A 27702-nucleotide genomic window follows, 5' to 3' on the forward strand; every position below is an offset into this window, starting at 1 on the left:
TGCATGTCAGGAGCCAGAGCTGAATTGGGACTTTCTTGGCATTTAGCATTCTTATAATGTTTTTTTGTTGAAGCATTAAATACCCTGATAATTAAAAGGGCGGGGAAAAGATATGAAAGCGAGAGCTTTATATCGAACTTGGCGAGATGTGGACCAAGGAACAAAAGAGGTTATGTCTGTCGGAAATGTCACCACTTCGTAATAATCTCACCGGCAGCACCAGACGAAGGTAACGGCCAAACAAAACAGGCTGCGATTCCCATAGGAGGTGGAGATATTCAGCTCAAGGGGATGGTATGACCTTAAACATTGACATCATACCCCTAAGGACATGTCATTAATGTGTGCAACTGCTTGGTACCCCTCTGACCAGGACAATCCCCTCCAGCCAGGGAGAGATAAATACTCACCTGCTCTCCGCAGCTTTGTTTCAGCTCCACTGCTCTTCCCCATGGTCAGGGTCAGGTGCATGCTACAGCCAATGACTGGCCTCAGCGATGGTGTGTTCCCAAACCGCATGTGACCCAGCTGTGACATTCTGCTCGAAGACACATCACCGCTGGCACCAGCGCACGTGGCCCCGTCTATGTGGACGTTATCAGGTGGAGCCTGGAAGGGCGGAGAATACAGATCTCTTCACAGGTACCACACATGACAATACCCCATAACGACCACTTGCATGTCACAATCTGGTCGCAGGGGCTTCCTATTGAAGACAGAGAAGAGCCTCCTCCATGGAAGTTGTAGTCGTGGCAAATGAATGCAATGAAACAGGAATAAGAACATCACTGAACCACGAGGCCACAAAGACCTGTCTTACCTGTTGCTCCATATCCCGTAAAAAAGCTCCACAAACGCAAAGGAGAGATTCAAGCAGAGGAAGCCGAAGAGGTTCCTAGAAGTGGAGTCTGAGAAGATTGACCTGAGGAAGAAATCAGAAAAAGGAGCATAACTACAAGACCCCTGTCTGAGCGCACGGCCCCAGAAGAGCCGGGTCACAGAGGGGCACCGATACTTTTCAGCAGAAACCTCCTCTCAGCATTTTTAGTCAAATACATCATTTGTGGTAAGCAAACAGTCCGCGGCACAGCGCTGTCATGTATCAGCGGTAGAACAGTCTCTCCGCCAGGTGTCGGTATGTGGGAGATGCAGCCACATCCTCCTTGTAAGATATCCAGCCCGTCAGCATAGTCACATTCCTGCTCGGGCATGTGAGGAGATATTCGGACAGCTACTCTCATCATTTATTCTACCCCTCATCCTGAGCCGCCGCATACACGCGTAGGAACACAGGAGATGCTGCAACCTCTGCTCAGAATGGAGAAACATCGCCCCCGACATAACCGGTTCTCTGCACTGTGTGAATAAGCCCAGGAAAATCCACTGTGTGAATAAGCCCCAAGGCCACCTGCACGTTACTGATTATGTGTGGTTTCTTGTGTAAAAAACAAAAACACACACACAGCAGCAGAACCAACCACCACAGGGCAGCACACAATACCACCCTAGAAGCAGCACCTTTGTGGTGGGGCAGGAAGCCATTGGGAGGACATCCATGGCCACCAGCTGGTACACAAGTACCTGACATTATGTAACGCTAGGAGCCTCAGGTTGTGTATACGGTTGGCAGCTGTAATGGGGGGGGGGGGGGGGGGGGGCGGGGGCGCCTGAACAATGGCCAACTGGGAAGTCTCCCTGTAGGCTCTATTGCCAGTCTGCCATGGTCACTTCTGAGCTGGTAGTCAGTACTGTTGTATTACTGACATGCCAGAAGTACTGACGGTCAGCACAGGAGTGACAGAGGCCGGCCTCAGTGAGGGAAGCACAGGTTCCTCTAATGTGCGAGGGGCCGACCAGTCCAGCACACATGGGCCGACCAGTCCAGCACACATGGGCCGACCAGTCCAGCACACATGGGCCGACCAGTCCAGCACACATGGGCCGACCAGTCCAGCACACATGGGCCGACCAGTCCAGCACACATGGGCCGACCAGTCCAGCACACATGGGCCGACCAGTCCAGCACACATGGGCCGACCAGTCATATCAGGGAAACACAGACACAGGATAGGGCATAAGTGTGATTGCAGGGGTGCAAGAGCTGGGCTCCAACAATCGAGAGAACGGGGGTCCCCCACGTGCCCCCATTTGAACAGAGCAGTGGTTGCACACATGCATTGCTGCTCCATTCAACTCTATGATAAACAGAGACCGCCAAGAGCTGCATCCTGTCTCCAGCAACAACATAGGAAACACCGAAATGCAAGCGCAATCTGCTGCCCGACTGCTACGGGGAACAGGACGCCGACCTTGTGATGGCAGGTGCCCCAGCGGTCAGACACCTATCCTGAGTATATGGGGGATAAGCAAGTAACATGGGATAACACCTTCAACACCACTGACGGGTGGAGTAAGGCCAGTTTACATGAGTGTATTACGTCCGGGAAACCCGCTCCAAGCGATGGCTACGTTTCCAAAACACTGCGCCTCTCACAGCGCCATGACTTAAAATGCTGCGAGTTCCTGCCCGATCGCAGGTCTATTGCGCTGTACTGACGGCAGTATCCAAGTGAAATAGACCAGAGGTCAGGCAGGAGCTCTCAGCATTGTACGTTATTATGATGCTGAGAGTTTGGGTCAGAAGAGCAGGAATCGGAGCGCGTGCCCTGCACTAAATACGCTGGTGTGAACCTGGTCTAAATAACAGGGTGTTTTACGTCCCGTCAAAGGGTGGAATTAGGAGCAAGTGATCAGTCAGTTCTGGAAGACGAGGCACTGGAAGCCAGCGTAAGGACCTGAGCGACTGAGAGACGGCTGGTGGCGAGACGGTCACAGCACCCATTACCGCTGACTGGAGTATAGACGGGGGTGACGTACATGTGAGGCACAGGCTCGTATAGACGGGGGTGACGTACATGTGAGGCACAGGCTCGTATAGACGGGGGTGACGTACATGTGAGGCACAGGCTCGTATAGACGGGGGTGACGTACATGTGAGGCACAGGCTCGTATAGACGGGGGTGACGTACATGTGAGGCACAGGCTCGTATAGACGGGGGTGACGTACATGTGAGGCACAGGCTCGTATAGACGGGGGTGACGTACATGTGAGGCACAGGCTCGTATAGACGGGGGTGACGTACATGTGAGGCACAGGCTCGTATAGACGGGGGTGACGTACATGTGAGGCACAGGCTCGTATAGACGGGGGTGACGTACATGTGAGGCACAGGCTCGTATAGACGGGGGTGACGTACATGTGAGGCACAGGCTCGTATAGACGGGGGTGACGTACATGTGAGGCACAGGCTCGTATAGACGGGGGTGACGTACATGTGAGGCACAGGCTCGTATAGACGGGGGTGACGTACATGTGAGGCACAGGCTCGTATAGACGGGGGTGACGTACATGTGAGGCACAGGCTCGTATAGACGGGGGTGACGTACATGTGAGGCACAGGCTCGTATAGACGGGGGTGACGTACATGTGAGGCACAGGCTCGTATAGACGGGGGTGACGTACATGTGAGGCACAGGCTCGTATAGACGGGGGTGACGTACATGTGAGGCACAGGCTCGTATAGACGGGGGTGACGTACATGTGAGGCACAGGCTCGTATAGACGGGGGTGACGTACATGTGAGGCACAGGCTCGTATAGACGGGGGTGACGTACATGTGAGGCACAGGCTCGTATAGACGGGGGTGACGTACATGTGAGGCACAGGCTCGTATAGACGGGGGTGACGTACATGTGAGGCACAGGCTCGTATAGACGGGGGTGACGTACATGTGAGGCACAGGCTCGTATAGACGGGGGTGACGTACATGTGAGGCACAGGCTCGTATAGACGGGGGTGACGTACATGTGAGGCACAGGCTCGTATAGACGGGGGTGACGTACATGTGAGGCACAGGCTCGTATAGACGGGGGTGACGTACATGTGAGGCACAGGCTCGTATAGACGGGGGTGACGTACATGTGAGCACAGGCTCGTATAGACGGGGGTGACGTACATGTGAGGCACAGGCTCGTATAGACGGGGGTGACGTACATGTGAGGCACAGGCTCGTATAGACGGGGGTGACGTACATGTGAGGCACAGGCTCGTATAGACGGGGGTGACGTACATGTGAGGCACAGGCTCGTATAGACGGGGGTGACGTACATGTGAGGCACAGGCTCGTATAGACGGGGGTGACGTACATGTGAGGCACAGGCTCGTATAGACGGGGGTGACGTACATGTGAGGCACAGGCTCGTATAGACGGGGGTGACGTACATGTGAGGCACAGGCTCGTATAGACGGGGGTGACGTACATGTGAGGCACAGGCTCGTATAGACGGGGGTGACGTACATGTGAGGCACAGGCTCGTATAGACGGGGGTGACGTACATGTGAGGCACAGGCTCGTATAGACGGGGGTGACGTACATGTGAGGCACAGGCTCGTATAGACGGGGGTGACGTACATGTGAGGCACAGGCTCGTATAGACGGGGGTGACGTACATGTGAGGCACAGGCTCGTATAGACGGGGTGACGTACATGTGAGGCACAGGCTCGTATAGACGGGGGTGACGTACATGTGAGGCACAGGCTCGTATAGACGGGGGTGACGTACATGTGAGGCACAGGCTCGTATAGACGGGGGTGACGTACATGTGAGGCACAGGCTCGTATAGACGGGGGTGACGTACATGTGAGGCACAGGCTCGTATAGACGGGGGTGACGTACATGTGAGGCACAGGCTCGTATAGACGGGGGTGACGTACATGTGAGGCACAGGCTCGTATAGACGGGGGTGACGTACATGTGAGGCACAGGCTCGTATAGACGGGGGTGACGTACATGTGAGGCACAGGCTCGTATAGACGGGGGTGACGTACATGTGAGGCACAGGCTCGTATAGACGGGGGTGACGTACATGTGAGGCACAGGCTCGTATAGACGGGGGTGACGTACATGTGAGGCACAGGCTCGTATAGACGGGGGTGACGTACATGTGAGGCACAGGCTCGTATAGACGGGGGTGACGTACATGTGAGGCACAGGCTCGTATAGACGGGGTGACGTACATGTGAGGCACAGGCTCGTATAGACGGGGGTGACGTACATGTGAGGCACAGGCTCGTATAGACGGGGGTGACGTACATGTGAGGCACAGGCTCGTATAGACGGGGGTGACGTACATGTGAGGCACAGGCTCGTACAGACGGGGGTGACGTACATGTGAGGCACAGGCTCGTAAGACGGGGGTGACGTACATGTGAGGCACAAGGCTCGTACAGACGGGGGTGACGTACATGTGAGGCACAGGCTCGTACAGACGGGGGTGACGTACATGTGAGGCACAGGCTCGTACAGACGGGGGTGACGTACATGTGAGGCACAGGCTCGTACAGACGGGGGTGACGTACATGTGAGGCACAGGCTCGTACAGACGGGGGTGACGTACATGTGAGGCACAGGCTCGTACAGACGGGGGTGACGTACATGTGAGGCACAGGCTCGTACAGACGGGGGTGACGTACATGTGAGGCACAGGCTCGTACAGACGGGGGTGACGTACATGTGAGGCACAGGCTCGTACAGACGGGGGTGACGTACATGTGAGGCACAGGCTCGTACAGACGGGGGTGACGTACATGTGAGGCACAGGCTCGTACAGACGGGGGTGACGTACATGTGAGGCACAGGCTCGTACAGACGGGGGGTGACGTACATGTGAGGCACAGGCTCGTACAGACGGGGGGTGACGTACATGTGAGGCACAGGCTCGTACAGACGGGGGTGACGTACATGTGAGGCACAGGCTCGTACAGACGGGGGTGACGTACATGTGAGGCACAGGCTCGTACAGACGGGGGTGACGTACATGTGAGGCACAGGCTCGTACACGGGGGTGACGTACATGTGAGGCACAGGCTCGTACACGGGGGTGACGTACATGTGAGGCACAGGCTCGTACACGGGGGTGACGTACATGTGAGGCACAGGCTCGTACACGGGGGTGACGTACATGTGAGGCACAGGCTCGTACACGGGGGTGACGTACATGTGAGGCACAGGCTCGTACACGGGGGTGACGTACATGTGAGGCACAGGCTCGTACACGGGGGTGACGTACATGTGAGGCACAGGCTCGTACACGGGGGTGACGTACATGTGAGGCACAGGCTCGTACACGGGGGTGACGTACATGTGAGGCACAGGCTCGTACACGGGGGTGACGTACATGTGAGGCACAGGCTCGTACACGGGGGTGACGTACATGTGAGGCACAGGCTCGTACACGGGGGTGACGTACATGTGAGGCACAGGCTCGTACACGGGGGTGACGTACATGTGAGGCACAGGCTCGTACACGGGGGTGACGTACATGTGAGGCACAGGCTCGTACACGGGGGTGACGTACATGTGAGGCACAGGCTCGTACACGGGGGTGACGTACATGTGAGGCACAGGCTCGTACACGGGGGTGACGTACATGTGAGGCACAGGCTCGTACACGGGGGTGACGTACATGTGAGGCACAGGCTCGTACACGGGGGTGACGTACATGTGAGGCACAGGCTCGTACACGGGGGTGACGTACATGTGAGGCACAGGCTCGTACACGGGGGTGACGTACATGTGAGGCACAGGCTCGTACACGGGGGTGACGTACATGTGAGGCACAGGCTCGTACACGGGGGTGACGTACATGTGAGGCACAGGCTCGTACACGGGGGTGACGTACATGTGAGGCACAGGCTCGTACACGGGGGTGACGTACATGTGAGGCACAGGCTCGTACACGGGGGTGACGTACATGTGAGGCACAGGCTCGTACACGGGGGTGACGTACATGTGAGGCACAGGCTCGTACACGGGGGTGACGTACATGTGAGGCACAGGCTCGTACACGGGGGTGACGTACATGTGAGGCACAGGCTCGTACACGGGGGTGACGTACATGTGAGGCACAGGCTCGTACACGGGGGTGACGTACATGTGAGGCACAGGCTCGTACACGGGGGTGACGTACATGTGAGGCACAGGCTCGTACACGGGGGTGACGTACATGTGAGGCACAGGCTCGTACACGGGGGTGACGTACATGTGAGGCACAGGCTCGTACACGGGGGTGACGTACATGTGAGGCACAGGCTCGTACACGGGGGTGACGTACATGTGAGGCACAGGCTCGTACACGGGGTGACGTACATGTGAGGCACAGGCTCGTACACGGGGTGACGTACATGTGAGGCACAGGCTCGTACACGGGGTGACGTACATGTGAGGCACAGGCTCGTACACGGGGTGACGTACATGTCTGTATATGTGAGGCACAGGCTCGTACACGGGGTGACGTACATGTCTGTATATGTGAGGCACAGGCTCGTACACGGGGTGACGTACATGTGAGGCACAGGCTCGTACACGGGGTGACGTACATGTCTGTATATGTGAGGCACAGGCTCGTACACGGGGTGACGTACATGTCTGTATATGTGAGGCACAGGCTCGTACACGGGGTGACGTACATGTGAGGCACAGGCTCGTACACGGGGTGACGTACATGTGAGGCACAGGCTCGTACACGGGGTGACGTACATGTGAGGCACAGGCTCGTACACGGGGTGACGTACATGTGAGGCACAGGCTCGTACACGGGGTGACGTACATGTCTGTATATGTGAGGCACAGGCTCGTACACGGGGTGACGTACATGTCTGTATGTGTGAGGCACAGGCTCGTACACGGGGTGACGTACATGTCTGTATATGTGAGGCACAGGCTCGTACACGGGGTGATGCACATGTACGAGGTCACGTGACGCGCAGGGTGACACGTGTACACCCCTACCTGATCCAGCCGGACACTTTCCACGGGAGGTTGAATTTCGGCGGCTTGTACTCATCATCCTTAATAGACAGCGGCAACATCCTGACACCCGGTGCCCGACACCCGAGCGCTATGACACCCGCTGACTCGTCTCGCCCAGGCGTCTTCTGTGCCCCCGCGCCTTCCGCCCGCACACGGTACAGCGGGCACTCTCTTATCGGGTCACCGAGGGAGCCGCTGCCTCCTGTGCTGCAGTCCTCTCCGGGCGCCGCTTCCTTCTTCCGGGGCAGTTCCGGGCGGCCTGACACACAGGCACTTGGCAACCAATTGCACGAATGGGCAGACTGCTGACTTCCGGGTGCGGCTGCCTCTCAGTGCAGCGCTGACGGAGCATTAATGGAAGCCAGCCGTGCCAGGAACAAAGATGGCGGCAGTGTTACTCTGACGTCAGCGCATAGTAGTGGTCGGAGAGGCTGACTGCAGGGTACGAGTGAGCGCTGTGGTAACAGCAGGGTCTCCTCCGACTACAGAGACCCCTCCAGTGGTGACAAGCCTGACTGTGCCCTAACTTCTTCTGACATGTCTGGTTTAGTAATGACCTGCATTCCCCATGTAATAACAATTCTGGGTCATCTATTCTTATGGCTCTGTAATGTGTCACTCCTTTATTATACCTGTTAGGAGTTATGAAGGAATTACTAGCAGTGTGCAATGAAGGTACAGATGGGTGTTACCAGTAGAGGGTGTGTCCCTGCACAGTCTGGTACTGTCAGCTCCTGGGCTGTGCAGGGACACCCCCCTAACTGGTAACACCCATCTGGACCATCACTGCTAGCAATTCATTCATAACGTCTAACAGGAATAATAAAGGAACGGCACAGCATACAGTCATAAGAATAGATGCTCCAGAACTGTTACTACACCAGATATGTGCCTCATATGCACTGTGATTTAAATGCCGCAGGTTGGCAGGGCATAAGGTGAAGGGATCATGCACACGCCCGTTGTTGGCCGGTGCCCGTATTGCCTTTCTTGAATAGTTCTGCAATCCAGAAGGTGCAGATCGGAGGCACTGCGGAGTGCTTCTGTGATTTTTCTGTCCGTGCCTCCTCACCGCAAAAACATAAAACATTTTCTATTTTTTGGCAGTGCGGTCGGATTACGGACAAATTCAAGTTGAACGTGCCAGCTACACAGATGGTGCCCATGCATTGAGGACTGCAATTTTCTGTCGCAGCCAGGTATAGTTATGTAGAGGCCGGTGCCTCTACATGACTCCGGCGGTTCCACCGCCGGCTATAGGGGATAAGACCATCAACTAAAACGCCGGTCTTAATAAATGAGCCCCCCTTCCCCCCCATATGTATTGGGCTTTGTACCAACCTGCCTACTCTACAATGTAACCATTCGAAAGAACAACTTTCAAAATGGTTCTACAAAAATGTTGACATTCAGCTGTATTAAGTAGGGCACTTTCACACTAGCGTTATTCTTTTCCGGCACTGAGTTCCATCCTAGGGGCTCTATACCGGAAAAGAACTGATCAGTTTTATCCCCATGCATTCTGAATGGAGAGCAATCCGTTCAGGATGCATCAGGATGTCTTCAGTTCAGTCGTTTTGACTGTTCAGGACGGAGATAATACTGCAGCATGCTACGGTTTTATCTCTGGCCCAAAAAACTGAACACTTGCCAGAATGCCGGATCCGGCATTTTCTTTTCCATAGGAATGTATGTTAACCCCACAATGGACCTTTTACTTAGCATTCTAAATTAAAGAATGCTATTATTTTCCATTATAATCATGTTATAATGGAAAATAATAAAGTAAATGGGGTCCCGGGTAACTCATCCCTCCTCTCCTTTGCTTGTGGATGCTTGCGATTTTCACGTATCCCCATTCATTTCTATGGGGCCTGCGTTACGTGAAAAACGCAGAATATAGAACCTGCTGCGATTTTCACGCAATGCACAAGTGATGCGTGAAAATCACCGCTCATCTGAACAGCCCCCTTAAAGTGAATGGGTCCGGATTCAGTGCAGGAATTCTCTCCCGTGTGAAAGGGGCCTTAGTACACAAGATCAGGGATCAGCAACCTCCAGCACTCCATCTGCAGTGAAACTACAACTCCTACCATGTACTCAGCTGTTCTTGTAACTGGCAGATAAGTCAGAGGAGGATTCTGGGAGTTGTAGTTTGTGAACAGCTGGAGTGCTGAGATCCTGGTACCACGTCCTGCACCCTGGGGTAGCAGTGGCTGTAACCTGAGCTGAGTCAGAGCGGAGCATTGTGGGAATGTGTCTGGGGCAGGAAATCAGCGTCCTGTCTGCAGAAACTCCGAGCTCAGATGTCAGGATTCATGTGGATTTCTAACAAAAAGGAACATTTCTGCTATGCTGCTTCTGCACGCAACTGACGCAAACGTTGGCATTGGGTAAGACTATCAAGTGGGTGTTTTTTTTTGGTTATTCAATACCTAATGACACCACGGGGTTAATACTATAATATCACAGATCCAAAGTCGATTCATTCAAGCACTTTGTTTTAACGCTGTGGAAGACCTGAGACTTCGGTAATCACTTCTGCAGCTTTCAAAACCTTTAAACTTCGGGATCGGAAGTCTGGTTTTGTACCCGCTGGAACCTCGGTGCAAAACCAGACTTCGGATCGCTATTTTATATGGTTTTTAAGATGCAGAATTCATTCACCGAAGTCTCATACAACCTCGGCTGAAACAGATTTTACCTCCACGGAGGCAATACATTTTCATCGCTCATACACACAAACGTATTTTCTTTCCGTGTCCGTTCTGTTTTTTTTTTTTTTCGCAGACTGTATGCGGAACCATTCATTTTAATGGGTCTGCAAAAAAACGAAAGTTACTCCGTGTGCATTCCATTTCCGTATATCCGTTCCGCAAATAAATAGAACTTGTCTTATTATTGTCCACATTACGGACAAGGGTACTACTGTTCTATTAGGAGCCAGCTGTTCTGTTCCGCTAAATATTTTATGCACGCGGACATCATACGTATTTTTTGCGGCCCGCAAAATACATACCGTCGTGTGCAAGAGCCCTAATGCTGCATGGAGACAGGTCTCAGACAGCATTAAAACAAAGGGGCGCATTTATTAAGACCGGCATTTTAGACACTGGTCTTAATTAGTGTTGAGCGAACTTGTGTTTTAAGTTCAGCGTCTAAAGTTCGGGTTATCGAAGAATCACGTTATGGATTCTAAATTCCGTTATGGTCCGTGGTAGCGGAATCCATAACTCGAATCTTCGATAACCCGAACTTTAGATGCCGAACTTAAAACACAAGTTCGCTCAACACTAGTCTTAATAAAGCCTTATAGCTGGCGGAGGATCCACCGAAGTTATGAAGAGGCGCCGGCCTTTCCATAACTTTGGCGCATCCAGCGCCAGTTCTAAATGTAAAACGGCTTACTTTTCTACGGCTAAATCAGGTATAGAAAATGATGAATGAGACAGGCCTGCCGGCCCTTCCCCACCTACAATTTTAGACCTGGCGCGAGCGGTGAGAAGTCGCAGCGCCGCCATCTGTGCCTGAAATATGCCTAATATAGGCGTATTTCAGTATAACAAATGACCCCCAAAGTGTTTGAACGAATTGACTTCGGATCTATGATCTGAAGCTCAATTCACTCAACACTAATATTCACATTACGAAACAGATTTGTCTACAGCCAATTCACCACAGAATTTGCGTATGTTAGGCCTCATGCACACGACCGTTGTTGGGGTCTGCATCCGAGCCACATTTTTTACGGCTCGGGTGTGGACCCATTCACTTCAATGTGCTGTCTGCATCCGTTGCTCCGTTCCGTGGCCCCGCAAAACAAATATAGCATGTCCTATTCTTGTCCGTTTTGCGGACAAAAATAGGCATTTCTACAATGGGCCGCCCGTTCCGCAAATTGCAGACCGCAAAAAAACGTGTACATGAGGCTTTACGTCGAGATTTTTAAGGGAGGTTTGTAGCAGAATTTCTGTGGATTTCACCCACCTGCAGCAATTCCACAGCAAGTCACTGTGATACATGCAGACTTCGCAGCAGGCTTGATGGGGAATATCTGTGGTGTAAGATATTTCTATGTGTGAATCCAGCCTAACAAGAGAGTGTTCACATGTGGCATAAATGCTCTGGATTGGCCACCAAGGAGTTGCGTGCTGCCGATCTGCAGGGTTGATTTTTAAAGACTCACATCCAGTCGCTGCTTAGGCTGGGTTCAGACCTGAGCGTTTTACAGCACATTCCTACGCGCTGTAAAACGCTCAACAGGCAAGAACTAATGCTTCCCTATGGGAATGGTTCTCACCTGAGCGTTTTACAGCGCGTAGGATCGCGCTGTAAAACGCCCGACGCCCCAAGAAGTACAGGAGCTTCTTTGGGGCGTCTTGTCGCGCGTTCCCGTACATAGACTTCAGCGGGAACGCGCGACAATGGGCGTTCGCTTGTCTCTGTATGCGCGATTGCAAACGCCCGTACAATCGCGCATACAGAGCGTACGTTCAGTACGCTCAGGTCTGAACCCAGCGTAAGAGAGTCTGCACTGGTATCCGAACGTAGCCTGACATGCCGTGTGGACTTTAAAGGGAACCTGTCATCCACATTAGGCTGCCCATACTAACGGCAGAATAAAGTATAGACGGGTGAGCTGATTTCAGCGATCTGTCATTTCTAAGTTAAAAGTAAGTGGTTGCCAAGAACCAACATCACAATCATTGCAGACTGGGCCTGGAAAAGAGTCACGGCCTCCTGAGAAGAGTCCTGGTTATTCATGAATTCCTGCCCTCCTGCTGATGACTGTTAGTCTTCTACCTAGTTTTCTCCCTTTCTCTCTAGGAGAGAACTGCCAATCATCAGCAGATGGGCAGGAGATTAGGAATAAACATGACTCTTTTCAGGTAGATCTGACTCTTTTACAGGCCTGGGCTGTAATGATTATGATGCTGGTTCTCAGCAACCACTGACTTTTAGCTCATGAGTGACACACCGCTGAGATCAGCATTTCTGTCACTATTTTATGTGCTCCTAAGTGAGGTCAGCATAAAGTTGATGGCAGGTTCCCTTTAAATATCTGTTATGGACTTCTCCCTTTGCAATGCAGTGGATGAAATCTGTGCAGCATTTCTGCAACCAAATCTCCATCCAGATCTGCTCTCCAGTTGCCACCCTGTGCAGCTGACCACGAGACCAAGCCACACCGACCCACGGAAACCAATGGCCGCATCATTTGGGTGCTGATTTTTTCACAGCAGATTTTCTTCTGCAGAAGAACCACAGCGGACTCGCCACATGGAAACACACACGTAAGAGCTCATGCACATGAAAGTATTTTTATTCCATTTCTGTTCCGTTTTTTTGTACAGGTCCGTATGCAGAACCATTTATTTCAATAGGGCTTGAAAAAAAAGGAAAAGACTGCATTCCTTGTCCATATGTCTGTTCCACCAAAAAAAAAAAAGAACATGTCCTATTCTTGTCCATTTTGTGGACAAGGACAGGCATTGTTACAATGGATCCACACAAAAAAAAACAAACGGATGTCACATGGATATCATCCGCTTTTTTGCGGATCTGCGTTTTGCTGGCCGCAAAATACATACGGTCGCGTGCATAAGCCCTTATGCCTTAGGCCTCATGCACACAGCTGTTGTTTTGGTCCCCATCCGAGCCGCTGTATTTGCGGCTTGGATGCGGACCCATTCACTTTCACCCATCACCATTCACGCAACCGTTGCTCCGTTCCGTGGTCCGCAAAAAAAATATAACTTGTCCTATTCTTGTCCATTTTGCGGACAAGAATAGGCAGTTACATTAATGGCTGTCCGTGACGTTACGCAAATTGCAGAACGCACACAGAGGCCATCCGTGTTTTGTAGATCCGCAAAACGCACAACGGTCATGTGCATGCGGCTCTAAACACAGCTGAACAGGTACAGATCTTTCCCTTATACCTTATGTCTGTGGAGGCTCCAGTCCTGGTTTTGGCTCACAATCACTGATGGAAATCACTGACCAAACACTGATGTGAATAAGGCTAGGGCTACACGGCGACAAAGTCGAGCAACATTTTTTATGAGAATAGTCAATGGTGTCGCACCACGACATGCTGTGACTGCGTCACAACAGTCACCACAAATCCATCCAAGTTGTTTTTATGTGCGACTATCGCAGTCGCAGCATGTCGCATGTTGCAGTGAGACACCCTTGACTAGCATTATAAAAAATGTCTTGCGACACATGTCGCAGTGTGGTTGTTCCCTTTTGTTACATGACTTATTGTCACCCTGTGGCATAAGGGTGCCTGCACACGGTGCGCATTACATATGGTTTTCATGTGGAAAACCCGCAGTGTTAAGCCTCATTCACAAGTCAGTGTTTGGTCAGTGATTTCCACCAGTGATTGTGAGCCAAAACCAGGATTGGAGCCTCCACAGACATAAGGTATAAGGCCTCATGCACATGGCCGTTGTTTTGGTCCGCATCGGATGCGGACCCGTTCACTTCAATGGGGCCGCAAAAGATGCAGACAGCACTCCGTGTGCTGTGCGCATCCGTTGCTCCGTTCCGTGGCCCCGCTAAAAAAATATAACCTGTTCTATTCTTGTCCGCGCTTTGCGGACAAGAATGGGCAATTTATATTCAAGGCTGTCCGTGCCGTTCCGCAAATTGCGTAACGCGCACGGACGCCATCCGATTTGCGGACCGCAAAACACACGACGGTCATGTGCATGAGGCCTAAGGGAAAGATCGGCACCTGTTCTGTGTTTAGAGCCGCACCTGGTTTTGGCTCGAAATCACTGACCGAACACTGACGTGTAAATGAGGCATAATATAGTACCAGCAAAGTTTATGAGATTAGAGAAATCTCATGTTCACTTTGCTTTTTTATTAGGTGCGGAAACTGATCTGCCATGCGGGCAAGATCTGTGGAAAATCCACACCAAAAACTGCTTAAAAACCACACAAATGCAAAACAAAAAGTGTGGATATATTTGTTTTTGTGCTGTTTTGGTGCAGATTTTATGTGGATTTTCTGCATGGGGGGGGGGGGGGGGTGGATATACCGTAGAAAAAAAAGTTTAAAAGGTATAAAAAACAGGGCTGGGTGTACTTTCTTGGGGGCTCACTGCAAGTGAAGATTTGTCCTATCTGCATGAGTGTTGTGTATTCTACTACTGTATGTCTTTTGTTACACTTTTATATATATATATATATATATATATATATATATACAGGACCCCTGCTCCCTTAACAGTGTCACCCACAGCGCCCTGCCCCTTAACATTGACCTACAGCAGTATAGAAAAATAGCTGGGTTGTCATGGAAACCTGGTGTAAACTGTGTGTATGTGGAGACTAAGGACCTGCGAGCTTCAGTTGGCTGATAAGTCATGTTAACGTGTGTATGGCAGTTGGGATATGAGTGGAAGACCATCAGGCTTCTATTGGCTAATGCAGGTCATGTGATGGTCCCATATTTGAATTTTTTTAATATCTCAGGAACGGCCTAGAGAGATAAAACCTTCCCTGACACCTGCTGTACCTATGTGCCAAATTAGGTGCAGATCGGTCTAGTCTTTTGGCCGTGCATAAAGAACAGACACAGACATTAATGCATATATACAGTATATAAAAAAGAAAACAAAGTGGCAGCACTGTCCCTGATGCAAGCAATAGGGTGCAGCTGGCCCAATATGGATATAAGCCAATCCAAATAGACAGAAAATGTAAAGATGGGCAGCACTCCAGAAAGTAAAAAATTGCAAAAATGCTTTATTTACCCAAAAGGCATGCAACGTTCGGCTCTATACAGGAGCCTTCCTCAAGCAGTGTGTACAGACAAAGTGCAAAGTATATATAGCATTGTGCTGAATCGTAGCAATTTACATAACAAGTGTGTTCAATTCATAACAATTAATAAACAATCATAAAAAATACAGTGTAATCACATAATAATGACGTATAACTGAGATTATCAATAATTCATGATCACATAATACATATCAAGATGACAAAGTGCACTCATGATTCTTTTCTATATAGAAATTCGTGCATAAACATAGAATTGGTGTTAATATCATTATCGGTGCCAAGTGCTTACTAGAAGGTATTGCAGACGGAGGGTGAAGGAGGAGTAAGGAGATGAATGGCTGCCATCCATGGTAACGCGTGCAGTCCGGCGTGCCTGAGGCATAACTGTCTGGATGACGTATACTTCGTACTTCCGGATTTCACCGCGATCGTCATGATGTAGCTGCGCATTACAACTCTGAGATCGAGTCGGTCATTTTGGGTGCGGGAATAACACATTTGCTGATGAGCGCGTGCGCATTGATGACGGTTCAATCTGATACACTCAGGATCAAGGTGGTATTTGCACATATTTGTGCCATATAACAAAACAATAAGTGGCTGAGTGGGATCGCATAAAGGCTACCGCAACATAATAGAAGTGGAGCCTCCATCCGTGACCACAGATCAACCGCGCACCTACATGTTAGTGCAGGGTCGCGCTGAATCTGTGATCATAACCCACTTATCACCACCTTTTTTTGGAGGGTTCTCCTCACAACCACCTGCCATGTGAATACCAGATTGTAACCGGAAAGACAATAGATGTAAAAAAATTAGATGAACAGACATCCTCTACATGTTATGGCCTCAAACTTCCTCTCTCCATACTCCGTGGCATACCATCTATGATAAAAATTGGAAAAGTAGAAAATAATTAAAAACTTGGAAAATTCATAAAGAACATATGTTTTGTCCAGTATAAATAATCACATAACACACACAGGTACAGTCGACATCGTAATATGCTGGAACAGGGCAAGCCACAGACCTATCCAACCCCAATTTTGTAGTCTACATTCAGACCGTGCGGTTTAAGGGAATTCAGTGTGTGGATCCACTTCAACTCCCTTTTTTTAAAAGATTAGTTCTGTTGCCACCTCTCCTAGGCATTGGTACAAAATCAATGATACAACACTTCAGATCTTTCTCTGTGTGTTTAAAAAGTGCTTTGACACTGGTAGATCAAGTCGTTTTTTCCTTATGCGAAATTGGTGGTTGTTAAGACGTGACTTGAAGTCAGTGGTCGTCTCACCGATATATACCAGATTACATGCAGGGCCGTTTGAAGGAATTTGGGGGCCCCAAGCAAAATAGACATGGAGGCCCCCTCCACGCCCTCCCCACCTTACGCACGCAAAGCCTACAGGAACCACAGTATAGTCATACAGTTTAAGTTCACCCACGCTTTATATAAATAAAAAAGGAGGTTTACAGTGCAAATACTGTGGATGGCACTGTTTAGGGGGGATCTGTGGATGGCACTGTTTAGGGGGGAGATCTGTGGATGGCACTGTTTAGGGGGGATCTGTGGATGGCACTGTTTAGGGGAGGTCTGTGGATGGCACTGTTTAGGGGAGGGGAGATCTGTGGATGGCACTGTTTAGGGGAGGGGGGGATCTGTGGATGGCACTGTTTAGGGGGGATCTGTGGATGGCACTGTTTAGGGGGGATCTGTGGATGGCACTGTTTAGGGGGGAGATCTGTGGGTGGCACTGTTTAGGGGAGGGGGGATCTGTGGATGGCACTGTTTAGGGGAGGGGGATCTGTGGATGGCACTGTAGGGGGATCTGTGGATGGCACTGTTTAGGGGGGATCTGTGGATGGCACTGTTTAGGGGGGAGATCTGTGGGTGGCACTGTTTAGGGGAGGGGGGATCTGTGGATGGCACTGTTTAGGGGGGATCTGTGGATGGCACTGTTTAGGGGGGAGATCTGTGGGTGGCACTGTTTAGGGGGGAGACCTGTGGATGGCACTGTAGGGGGATCTGTGGATGGCACTGTAGGGGGATCTGTGGATGGCACTGTTAGGGGAGGGGGATCTGTGGATGGCACTGTTTAGGGGGGATCTGTGGATGGCACTGTTTAGGGGAGGGGGGATCTGTGGATGGCACTGTTTAGGGGGGGATCTGTGGATGGCACTGTTTAGGGGAGGGGGGATCTGTGGATGGCACTGTAGGGGGATCTGTGGATGGCACTGTTTAGGGGAGGGGGGATCTGTGGATGGCACTGTAGGGGGATCTGTGGATGGCACTGTTTAGGGGAGGGGGGATCTGTGGATGGCACTGTAGGGGGATCTGTGGATGGCACTGTAGGGGGATCTGTGGATGGCACTGTTTAGGGGGGGATCTGTGGATGGCACTGTTTAGGGGAGGGGGGATCTGTGGATGGCACTGTAGGGGGATCTGTGGATGGCACTGTTTAGGGGAGGGGGGATCTGTGGATGGCACTGTAGGGGGCTCTGTGGATGGCACTGTAGGGGGATCTGTGGATGGCACTGTTTAGGGGAGGGGGGTCCCCCCTCCCCTAAACAGTGCCATCCACAGATCCCCCTACAGTGCCATCCACAGATCCCCCCTCCCCTAAACAGTGCCATCCACAGATCCCCCCCTAAACAGTGCCATCCACAGATCCCCCTACAGTGCCATCCACAGATCCCCCTCCCCGACGCTCACAGCAGTATATTTATAAACTAATCAGTAACTACTTTAACTTTATTCATTGCTCATTGCTGAGCTCTTAACTTGGATTATTTGGATATCTCTTACTTTGTCTTCGCTCCGGTAACTAACAGCAGGCAGTGCAGGCGGCGCTCACTCACTGACGTCACGCGCCTGCGCCGCCTAGTGGGAGGAGCAGGCGCCTGACGTCAGTGAGTGAGCGCCGCCTGCACTGCCTGCTGTTAGTTACCGGAGCGAAGACAAAGTAAGAGATATCCAAATAATCCAAGTTAAGAGCTCAGCAATGAGCAATGAATAAAGTTAAAGTAGTTACTGATTGGTTTAAAATATACTGCTGTGAGCGGCGTGGCCCTGTATATTCTAACCCCCAGGCAAGCGTCCCCGTCACCATGGGAACGCCTGGGGGTTAGAATATACCATTGGATTTGAGTTTTTGCGATCTCACTGAGCTCGTAAAACTCAGATCCGATGGTATATTCTAACCCCCAGGCAAGGGGTTAGAATATACCATCGAATCTTCTGAGTTACTCTGTTTGGCCCCGTCCAGCTCGGGGCCCCAAGCAATTGCTTGTTTTGCCTGTCCCTTAGCGACGGGCCTGATTACATGGGCATACAAGCGCATAAATGACATGGCTGGAATCAGTTTGAGGATGCACAAAGGTTTTACCTTTAAGAATGTATTTGCAATTGACGCATGATAAACAAGGAAAACATCCAACACTGCCTGTTGTCAGTGTCGTCTGTCTAACCGTTTTTAAAGTCCCTACATCAGCCTTGACCAGCTGGTCGTTAATACTCCTGGGGCCAACTACCTAAAATATAACTTTTAATCTAAATATCTTAAAAAATACACAAATGGGTCCCTCACATGGGGACTGATAAACATACAAAAAACACACCGACAGAAAGAGCCAATTCAAGGACTAGGTGGAGGAGGCTGTATATGGTGGTACACCAGGGCCAGAACCACATGGGTCCCTAATGTGTCCCTATGGTGTCCCTGCGCTTGTCTCAGCCCAGAGATGCACCCTAATGGTGGGAGCACTCCGTCCCCGTACCTAACCTACCTGTCCTTAAATTGCCCTTATGACATAGCGACCCATATGGATGTCTGGGTCCTGGAACGATACTGTAACAAAATATTTCGTCCTGGTTGAAGGTCCAGGAGGATCCCTGGATCAATCAATAAGAAAACCACAATTTACATAGATAGTTATAAATTAATGCTCTGAGTCTCGACGCGTTTCCCCTTAATGATACGGTTCATGAGGAGACTATAAAAGTATATAGACGAATACGTCGCTGCCACAATCCAGCGACTACATAACAATGGTTTAAATGGACCCGTGATCACAGTCCATTCTTCTCCTGAGGCGGAGGCAGCTGCTGGGCTCTTCTCCTGAGGCGGAGGCAGCTGCTGGGCTCTTCTCCTGAGGCGGAGGCAGCTGCTGGGCTCTTCTCCTGAGGCGGAGGCAGCTGCTGGGCTCTTCTCCTGAGGCGGAGGCAGCTGCTGGGCTCTTCTCCTGAGGCGGAGGCAGCTGCTGGGCTCTTCTCCTGAGGCGGAGGCAGCTGCTGGGCTCTTCTCCTGAGGCGGAGGCAGCTGCTGGGCTCTTCTTCTCAGGTGGAGGTGCAGTGAGCCGGTCCCCAGGGGAGAATGTGTGAGGTTCACGGTGGGCCGACGGGTGCAACAGTTCATCGGGTACTCACGGTTAGCAGATGCCAGCAGTGCAGTAAAGGAGAGAACAGCACCAAATTTTCCGGGGCACATTCTGTTACAGGGGAAACCGGCCAGGTGGGGATCGAGGTGCCCTTGATGGTAATTGGCGTTTCTGGGTGCTTGTGCGGCTGGGCCCCTGACTTAGGTAATGTCATGACGCCAGCAATTGTAGTATGGAAATAAAAGAATGAGGCAGGGTTTGAATCCAACTAAGAACTTTACTGTAAGGCCTCTTTCACACGGGCGTCACGTGTGAGGGCCAGACAAGATGGGGCCTGTGTTGCGTGAAAAACGCACAATATAGAGCTTGCTGCGATTTTTCACGCATAAGTGATGCGTGAAAATCACCGCTCATGTGCACAGCCCCATTGGAGTGAATGGGTCCGGATTCAGTGCGGGTGCAATGTGTTCACCTCATGCATTGCACCCACGCGGAAATCTCACCCGTGTAAAAAGGGCCTAACCCGGATCTTGACAGCAGTTTACATCCAGTTATAAACCAGTCTCCTATGAACATGCAGGTTGGATGTGGCAGATCCTAGTAACAGGCTGTACATGTAGTTATGTCTCAGGCTATAGTAGGAGGTTGCGTACTCAGTCTCAGTAAAGGTAGTTCAAGTCTTTGTCTTCTACACACAAGTGATGCAACAGATGGCCGGTCCTTGAAGTAACGGTGAGGCTGCCGGAAGCTAATAAACCTTCACCTTATTACAAAGGCGCCTAAAGCCTAAAATAATGGCTGTTGTCCTTCATTTGTCTTTCCACAATAAACTTAGTAAAATCCACTCTCCGGAAGGGTAGACGGTAAAATACAGACTTAGTTCACCTCTGCCTATTTTCCTGGCTTGACACTCAGACCATAAATGGGCTCCTCTGGGCCGTGGAGCCCAAGAGAGAGCTGAGAGGAGAGGGGTCCTCTCCTTCCCCCTTGCTCCTCACTCCATCTCCTACCACCTCCACACTCTAACTACAACCACTTAACTAGGCCTGAACTGTGCTATATATACTGTGGTGCTACCCCCATCTAGTGGTAAAATGTGTGTAATGCATCTAACAGCCTGGTAACAGGGATTCTACATAAGAATGAAATACAGCATGATATAACATATAACATAAGCTTTTGCAGTGCCCATGTACACTAGTAGGACGCTGCAGAGGCAGCTGCTGGGCTCTTCTTCTCAGGCGGTGGCAGCTGCTGGTCTCTTCGGTTCGTCTTCTGCGGCGTCTCTCTCTGTGGTCTGATTGGGACGTCGCCCCGTCTTCAGCTATGATGCAGCGCGGTCTCATGAGGACTGCCAGTTTCATAATAATAACCATATTCATTATAGCAACTATGCCATGTTCAGGGAAGAATGACCAACAGGAATATATATACATTGCAATTTTTTGTGGGTTTGGGGACAGGTCCTATTGAAAAATGGAGATGTTCAAATAAGAAATGAACTGATACGCACCACTTTTCCCCCTCCCTGCCTCTTCCTGTCCATGATCCAATCCTTCCCACCAGTGTTTGTTGGAGCAGTGATGCCCTGTACATAGCATGTCACTGCTGCAGCCAGTCACTGGCCTCAGCAGTATATGGCACATGACTGCTGAGGCCAGTGATTGGCTGCACAGTGACGTGGTCTCACAGCTAGGAAGATGATGTCATTGCAGCAGGACCGGAAGCAGCAGAGGAAAGGTAATCGTCACTTCTTTTGTTATTTTAGCACATTTACTGTTGCTGCCAGAGTTTTTATTAAACTTGCCTAATCCCTTTAATAGTCCTAAAGGGGTTGCCTCACCTCAACAGCCTGTCCACATGGGTGTCATTAGACATTCCCCCTAGTATTTTCTAGAAGATATTCCCTACTGATTAGAGATGTTCTGAAGCTGTCAGAACCGTCCTGCTGCTTTCATCATCTATTATTGGAAGGCTCCTGCTTGTAAAGGTAGTGATTCGGAGGTTTATTCTCACGTGCCGGGTGACACTGGTAATTAATCTGCGCAGTAAATTGCTACAATCTGGTTTTACCACATGGTAATTGTATGTGCTGGACACTACTGGGGCCACTGGGCACGAGAGATTACTCCCTTAAAGGAAATGTGTCACCAAAGGTTTTTATGGCAGTTAAAACTAGACAGCAGCACATATTCAATTCCTTTTTTCTAATCTCCCATTCCAGATTTTTTTAAGTTCTATTTCCTGAACATGATGATGGGGGCGGCCATTTTGCCTGAGCTGTTTTTAACAGCATTTAGAAAGCATTAAGAAAATTGCTTTACGGCAGCTTCATGGTCCATAGACACACTGGTCAGGAGGGGACCTCAATGGGAGAGTTTTCTGGGCATACTCTGTGACCTGTGCAGAGCTCATTGTACAAGGAAAGAAGGGATAAGCTGTGATATCATCTACTGTGAACGGTGGATCCTGTTTTATCTGTCATTCTAAAGCTACTTTCACGCTGGCGTTTTGGCTTTCCGTTTGTGATATCCGTTCAGGGATCTCACAAGCGGTCCAAAATAGATCAGTTTTGCCTTAATGCATTCTGAATGGAAAAGGATCCGCTCAGAATGCATCAGTTTGCCTCCATTCCGTCTCCATTCTGCTATGGAAGCAGCATTTTGGTGTCCATCTGACAAAACTGAGCCAAACGGATCTGTCCTGACACAATTTAAGTCAATCGGAACAGATCCGTTTACTATGACACAATCTGGCACAATAGAAAAATGATCTGTCCTCCGTTGACTTTCAGTGGTGTTCAAGACGGATCCGTCTTGGCTATGTTAAAGATAATACAAACGGATCCGTTCTGAACGGATGCGGACGGTTGTATTATCTGAACGGATCCGTCTGTGCAGATCCATGACGGATCCGCACTAAACGCGAATGTGAAAGTAGCCTAATCCTGCCTGTAATGATCTCACCTATTGTGAATAGTAAATACTGTCTTATCTATACACAGAGGTCACATCATTACAGGCAGTATTAAAGTAACAGATAAGCAGATAAATGCATTAAGTGATCTGTTCAGGCCAAAAAGTGTCAACTGACGTCGGACCTACGTAGAGCCAGCGAGATACGGTATGGTCACTGGTTACCAAGGCGTGACGTTACGCCCTCCTGGAGGAGCGGGTAAGGTCAGCTTGGTACAGTGTTCACAGACACCTCCTGTCCACGCGGGCACAGAGAGGCAACAAGCTAAGAGAGCCTTTTCACTGTCCCAGTGAAGCAGCGCGTTCTCAGCCCCGGTATACTGGCACCAGTTACTTGTTTGATATAAGCCCGGTCCGCTAACGGGATTATATAGGGTGAGAAACCAACCCGCGGTAGCGTATAATTAGACCGAAACACGGACGTGGGGATTTGTGATCGAGATACCAGACAGCACAAGATTAAATTATATATTTAATCGCCTTAAAGGGGTTGTCCAGGTTCAGAGCTGAACCTGGACAGCCCTCCATTTTCCCCCTGGCAGCCCCCCTGACATGAGCATCGGAGCAGTTCATGCTCCGATGCTCTCCTTTGCCCTGCGCTAAATCGCGCAGGGCAAAGGCATTTTCTGAGTTCCGGTGACGTACCGGGGCTCTCTATGGGGCTGACAGGAACCCCGGTGACGTCACCGGCACTGATGGGCGGGATTTGGCTCTGCCCTAGCCAGTAAAACGGCTAGGGCAGAGCTAAAGCCCGCCCCTCAGAGCCGGTGACATCACCGAACACACTGCTGGGCGGAAGTTACCGCCCAGCAGTGTGTTATTGTAAACACAAGAGCCTGTGCCCTGCGCGATCTAGCGCAGGGCACGGGAGCGCATCGGAGCATGAGATGCTCCGATGCCAGGCTCAGGAGGGCTGCCGGGGTGAAAATAAGGGTATGTCCGGGTTCAGCTCTGAACCCGGACAACCCCTTTAAGGGTTCACTAAACAATACACTATACACTCAAGGATATATACAGTGGTCTAAGGTTACAAATACAGGTGGTATGGTACAAACTGGGTTAAGCAGAACAAAAGTCATTTTACCAGATGGATGAGTCCTTTTGGGTAGTGATGAGTTCTTAGCAGCAGTCACGTCGGAGGCAGTGATGTCCGCCGGTTGCAGGTCCCTCTAAACACATGGCACGATGTGACTCTCCGTTAGAGAAACGCCTGCTTGCTGGCACAAGCCTTTTAACCTGTAGCCGCCCCCTTCTCTTCGCGCCTCTGGGAAGGGCCCTCCCCCCTCTCTGCTGATCCTGGCAGCCCCACGACCCACAAAACCCCTTAGGGCTCATAGCTCCAGACCAGAAGGTCAACAGGGAGATGGTTCTGGAACTAACAGACCCGCTTGGGTTCTGGCTACAAGTAGAGTCCAAGCAGGGTACCGTTATTTGGTTTCTGTGGGGAGATATGTGTATCTCCCCTCCCTTGCATCCCACCGCCAAGCTATGACCACGGGCCTGTTCATCGTGGCTATGGGGACACAACCCCAATATGTATGGGGTTTATGCCTGTGATGGACGGGCAATTCATAATTCCTTATGAACCGCCGGTTCCATGCTGTCTGCTAAATTCGATTGAACTGTGGAATGGCCTAGACCCCTGCAGAGAGTTTTTTCCTGTTCCATTAGCTGGGTTCCTGGCTGGCTGAATGGAGGTGAGAAATTGTAAACAACGGTGGCCTGCTAGAGGTTCTCTGCCATATGGTTGGGCTTTAAAGCCGGGCCCTCCTGTGGAGTTCACTACCTCTGCTATCTTACAGCTGATGGCTGGTGTGGGAACATGGCTGACACTGAACAATAATCAATATTCCTCACACCTATTATTAGGATTAGTGGCCAGTGCAAAAATTGCAGGGTTTTATGTTTTTTGTTTAAATATAAGTATTGACATGGAAATTTTTTAAATATATGTTAAAAATAAAAATGTAAACAATAGGTCATTTTCAAATGACACATACCCTTAAGGCCTGGGCTACACAGCAAAATTTTTGTAGCACGACTGATTGATTTTTAACTACAGCTGTAGCTGTCATTCAATAGTTAAAATCAATCAGTCGTGCTACAAAAAGTCTCAGTGTAGCCCAGGCCTTAAGGCCTCTCTACACATAGAGGTCGACAGCTATCTCTCCAGTTGTATTTAATGGGTATTGAGGAGAAAGCTGCTGCCAGACATCTGGGAGTACAAAAGGATTCGGCAGAAATATTCACTTTATCCGATCCTTCTCTCCACTTACGTCATCTGTCGGGAGCCCCCCATACACATTAGATGGTTGGCAGAACCCACCATTCTTTTCGGATATGGCTGACAGTCCACTAACGTGTATGGTTTGGGGGCCTTTAGGACACTTTCACATTGCAGTATTTTGCATCAGTATTGGTAAGCAGAAACCAAAAGTGGAACCGACTGAGAAAAAAATTGAAATGGTTTTAGGAAATTGAATGTTTTGAGTATAGACATGAATCTTAGATTTTTTTTTTTTCATTATGAAATTAGTCACACGTGCAGTGGTTATTATATTGCCATATACCTTTGTCTGTTGGATTCTACATTATAAGCATTTTCTGTTTATTTCTAGTAAGGTCTCCATGAGATCTACAGCAAGGGGAACTCTTTCACGGACATGAGGTAAGATCTCTGTACAGTATTGTCAGCATTGTTCATGGTCCAAGCCGTGTGTTTTTCTGCCTTGTCTGTGTTTTAAAGGGCTTCTGTCACCCCACTAAGCCTTTTTTTTTTTTTTTTGCTTACTTATAATCCCTACACTGCGATTTATGGCTACATGATCAAATTAATCATTTTGGTCCTGTAGATTTAGTTTAAAACAAGCTTTTAAAATATGCTAATTACCTTGCTGCCAGCAACTAGGGCGGCTACTTGCTGGTAGCAGCCGCATCCTCTGATCGTAAAGACGCCCCCTCCACATTGTGATTGACAGGGCCAGGGAACGGAATCGTTCTCTGCTGGCCCTGCCTGTTTGCATTTAAAATCTTGCGCCTGCGCCGCGGCCGTACCTGTATTCAATTGCCGCAGGCGCACTGAGAGGCGGCCGCTCGCTCGGCCGCTCTATCCTCAATGCGCCTGCGCTGATGACGTCACATCTACACCCGGCGCAGGCGCATTGAGGATGGAGCGGCCGCCTCTCAATGTGCCAATTGAAGACAGGTACGGCCGCGGCGCAGGCGCTAGATTTTAAATGCAAACAGGCAGGGCCAGCAGAGAACGATCCCGTTCCCTGGCCCTGTCAATCACAATGTGGAGGGGGCGTCTTTACGATCGGAGGATGCGGCTGCTACCAGCAAGTAGCCGCCCTACTTGCTGGTAGCAAGGTAATTAGCATATTTTAAAAGCTTGTTTTAAACTAAATCTACAGGACCAAAATGATTAATTTGATCATGTAGCCATAAATCGCAGTGCAGGGATTATAAGTAAGCAAAAAAAAAAAAAAAAGGTTTAGTGGGGTGACAGAAGCCCTTTAAAGAATTAAGAGAATTGTTCCTACTTAAAGGGATTCTGTCACCAAGTTTTGGGCTATAGAGCTGCGGACATGCACGGCTAGATCGCCGCTAGCATGTCTGCAATATCTCCGTCCTAAAGGGCTGTGTGCTTTTAATATATTTTTAAAAGGATTTTATAGATATGTAAATTAGTCTTGTATGTGTCCAAGGGGCTGTACTAACCTTCCTGGTGCCCAGCCGTGCCCAGCCACGCCCACCTGTGAAGGAGCCCAGCACCGCCTATGTCCTCCGAATCTCCTCCTTTTATCAACTATAGATGGCCGTAATCTTGCGATGCGCGAGCTCGCGCATGCGCAGTTCTTTCCCTGAGGCTGATGCCAGCACAGGGAAGGAACACTATACCGACACTGCGCATGCGCGAGCTCGCGCATCGCAAGATTACAGCAATCTATAGTTGATAAAAGGAGGAAATTCGGAGGACATAGGCGGTGCTGGGCTCCTTCACAGGCGGGCATGGCTATCTATAAAATCCCTTTTTAAAGAAATTAAAAGCACACAGCCCTATAGGACAGGTATATTGCGGACATGCTAGCGGCGATCTAGCCGTGAATGTCCGCATCTCTATAGCCCAAAACTTGGTGACGGAACCCCTTTAACTCTCCTAATTTGTCTGATTTAGTAACTTTCATAGAACTCTGCATTCCTCTGTAATTCCTCATAGACACTGAGGTGTTGCTATTTCTTACCAATTGGCCATGTTCCAACATGCACTGATGATGAATTATTCCTGGCAGTTTAAAGCCATGTTCTCTGCAGTCAGCACATGTTTATTAGTGATGGACGAAGATCTGCCGGGACGGTTCGCGAATGTGATCAAATGTTCGCGAACCGCAAGTTCGCGGCGTGTCCCTTACATTTTAATGGCAGGCGAACCTGAAAAACCTTCAGCTCGTATTTTCAGCCAAGAGATAATTACTAGAAGTGCACAAATAGTCCCACAACATGGACAGTGACATAGCAGATGTATTATTCAAATTTGCGATCTCCATTCATTATTTTTTTCACTGCAAAATATCGGCAATATAATTTTCGCGCATGCGCAAATGCACTATACAGTACCCAAATGCACTATAAAAAAGTATATTGGTATATAACACCCCACTTCACCAGTTGTTTT

At 49.9% G+C, this 27702-nt stretch overlaps 2 protein-coding genes across 3 annotated transcripts in view; one reads left to right on the plus strand and one right to left on the minus strand.

Annotated features, from left to right (window-relative positions):
* Positions 1 to 8172, minus strand: part of SLC30A7 (solute carrier family 30 member 7) — a 35956-nt gene extending 27784 nt beyond the window's left edge. Inside the window, exons 1-2 of the mRNA XM_044301489.1 lie at positions 7852 to 8172; positions 821 to 922 (exon numbers count right to left, since the gene is read on the minus strand). Coding sequence (XP_044157424.1) covers positions 821 to 922; positions 7852 to 7931 — 182 coding nt within the window. The 5' untranslated portion in view covers positions 7932 to 8172. The remainder of the gene's footprint in view (positions 1 to 820; positions 923 to 7851) is intronic.
* Positions 8173 to 10118: 1946 nt separating this feature from the next.
* EXTL2 (exostosin like glycosyltransferase 2) overlaps positions 10119 to 27702 on the plus strand; it is a 29299-nt gene continuing 11715 nt past the window's right edge. For both annotated transcript variants that reach the window (XM_044301073.1, XM_044301074.1), the window contains exons 1-2: positions 10119 to 10265; positions 25646 to 25695. In XM_044301073.1, coding sequence (XP_044157008.1) covers positions 25691 to 25695 — 5 coding nt within the window. In that variant the 5' untranslated portion in view covers positions 10119 to 10265; positions 25646 to 25690. The remainder of the gene's footprint in view (positions 10266 to 25645; positions 25696 to 27702) is intronic.

The sequence above is a fragment of the Bufo gargarizans genome, chromosome 7, assembly GCF_014858855.1.
Source record: "Bufo gargarizans isolate SCDJY-AF-19 chromosome 7, ASM1485885v1, whole genome shotgun sequence".
NCBI lineage: Eukaryota > Metazoa > Chordata > Amphibia > Anura > Bufonidae > Bufo > Bufo gargarizans.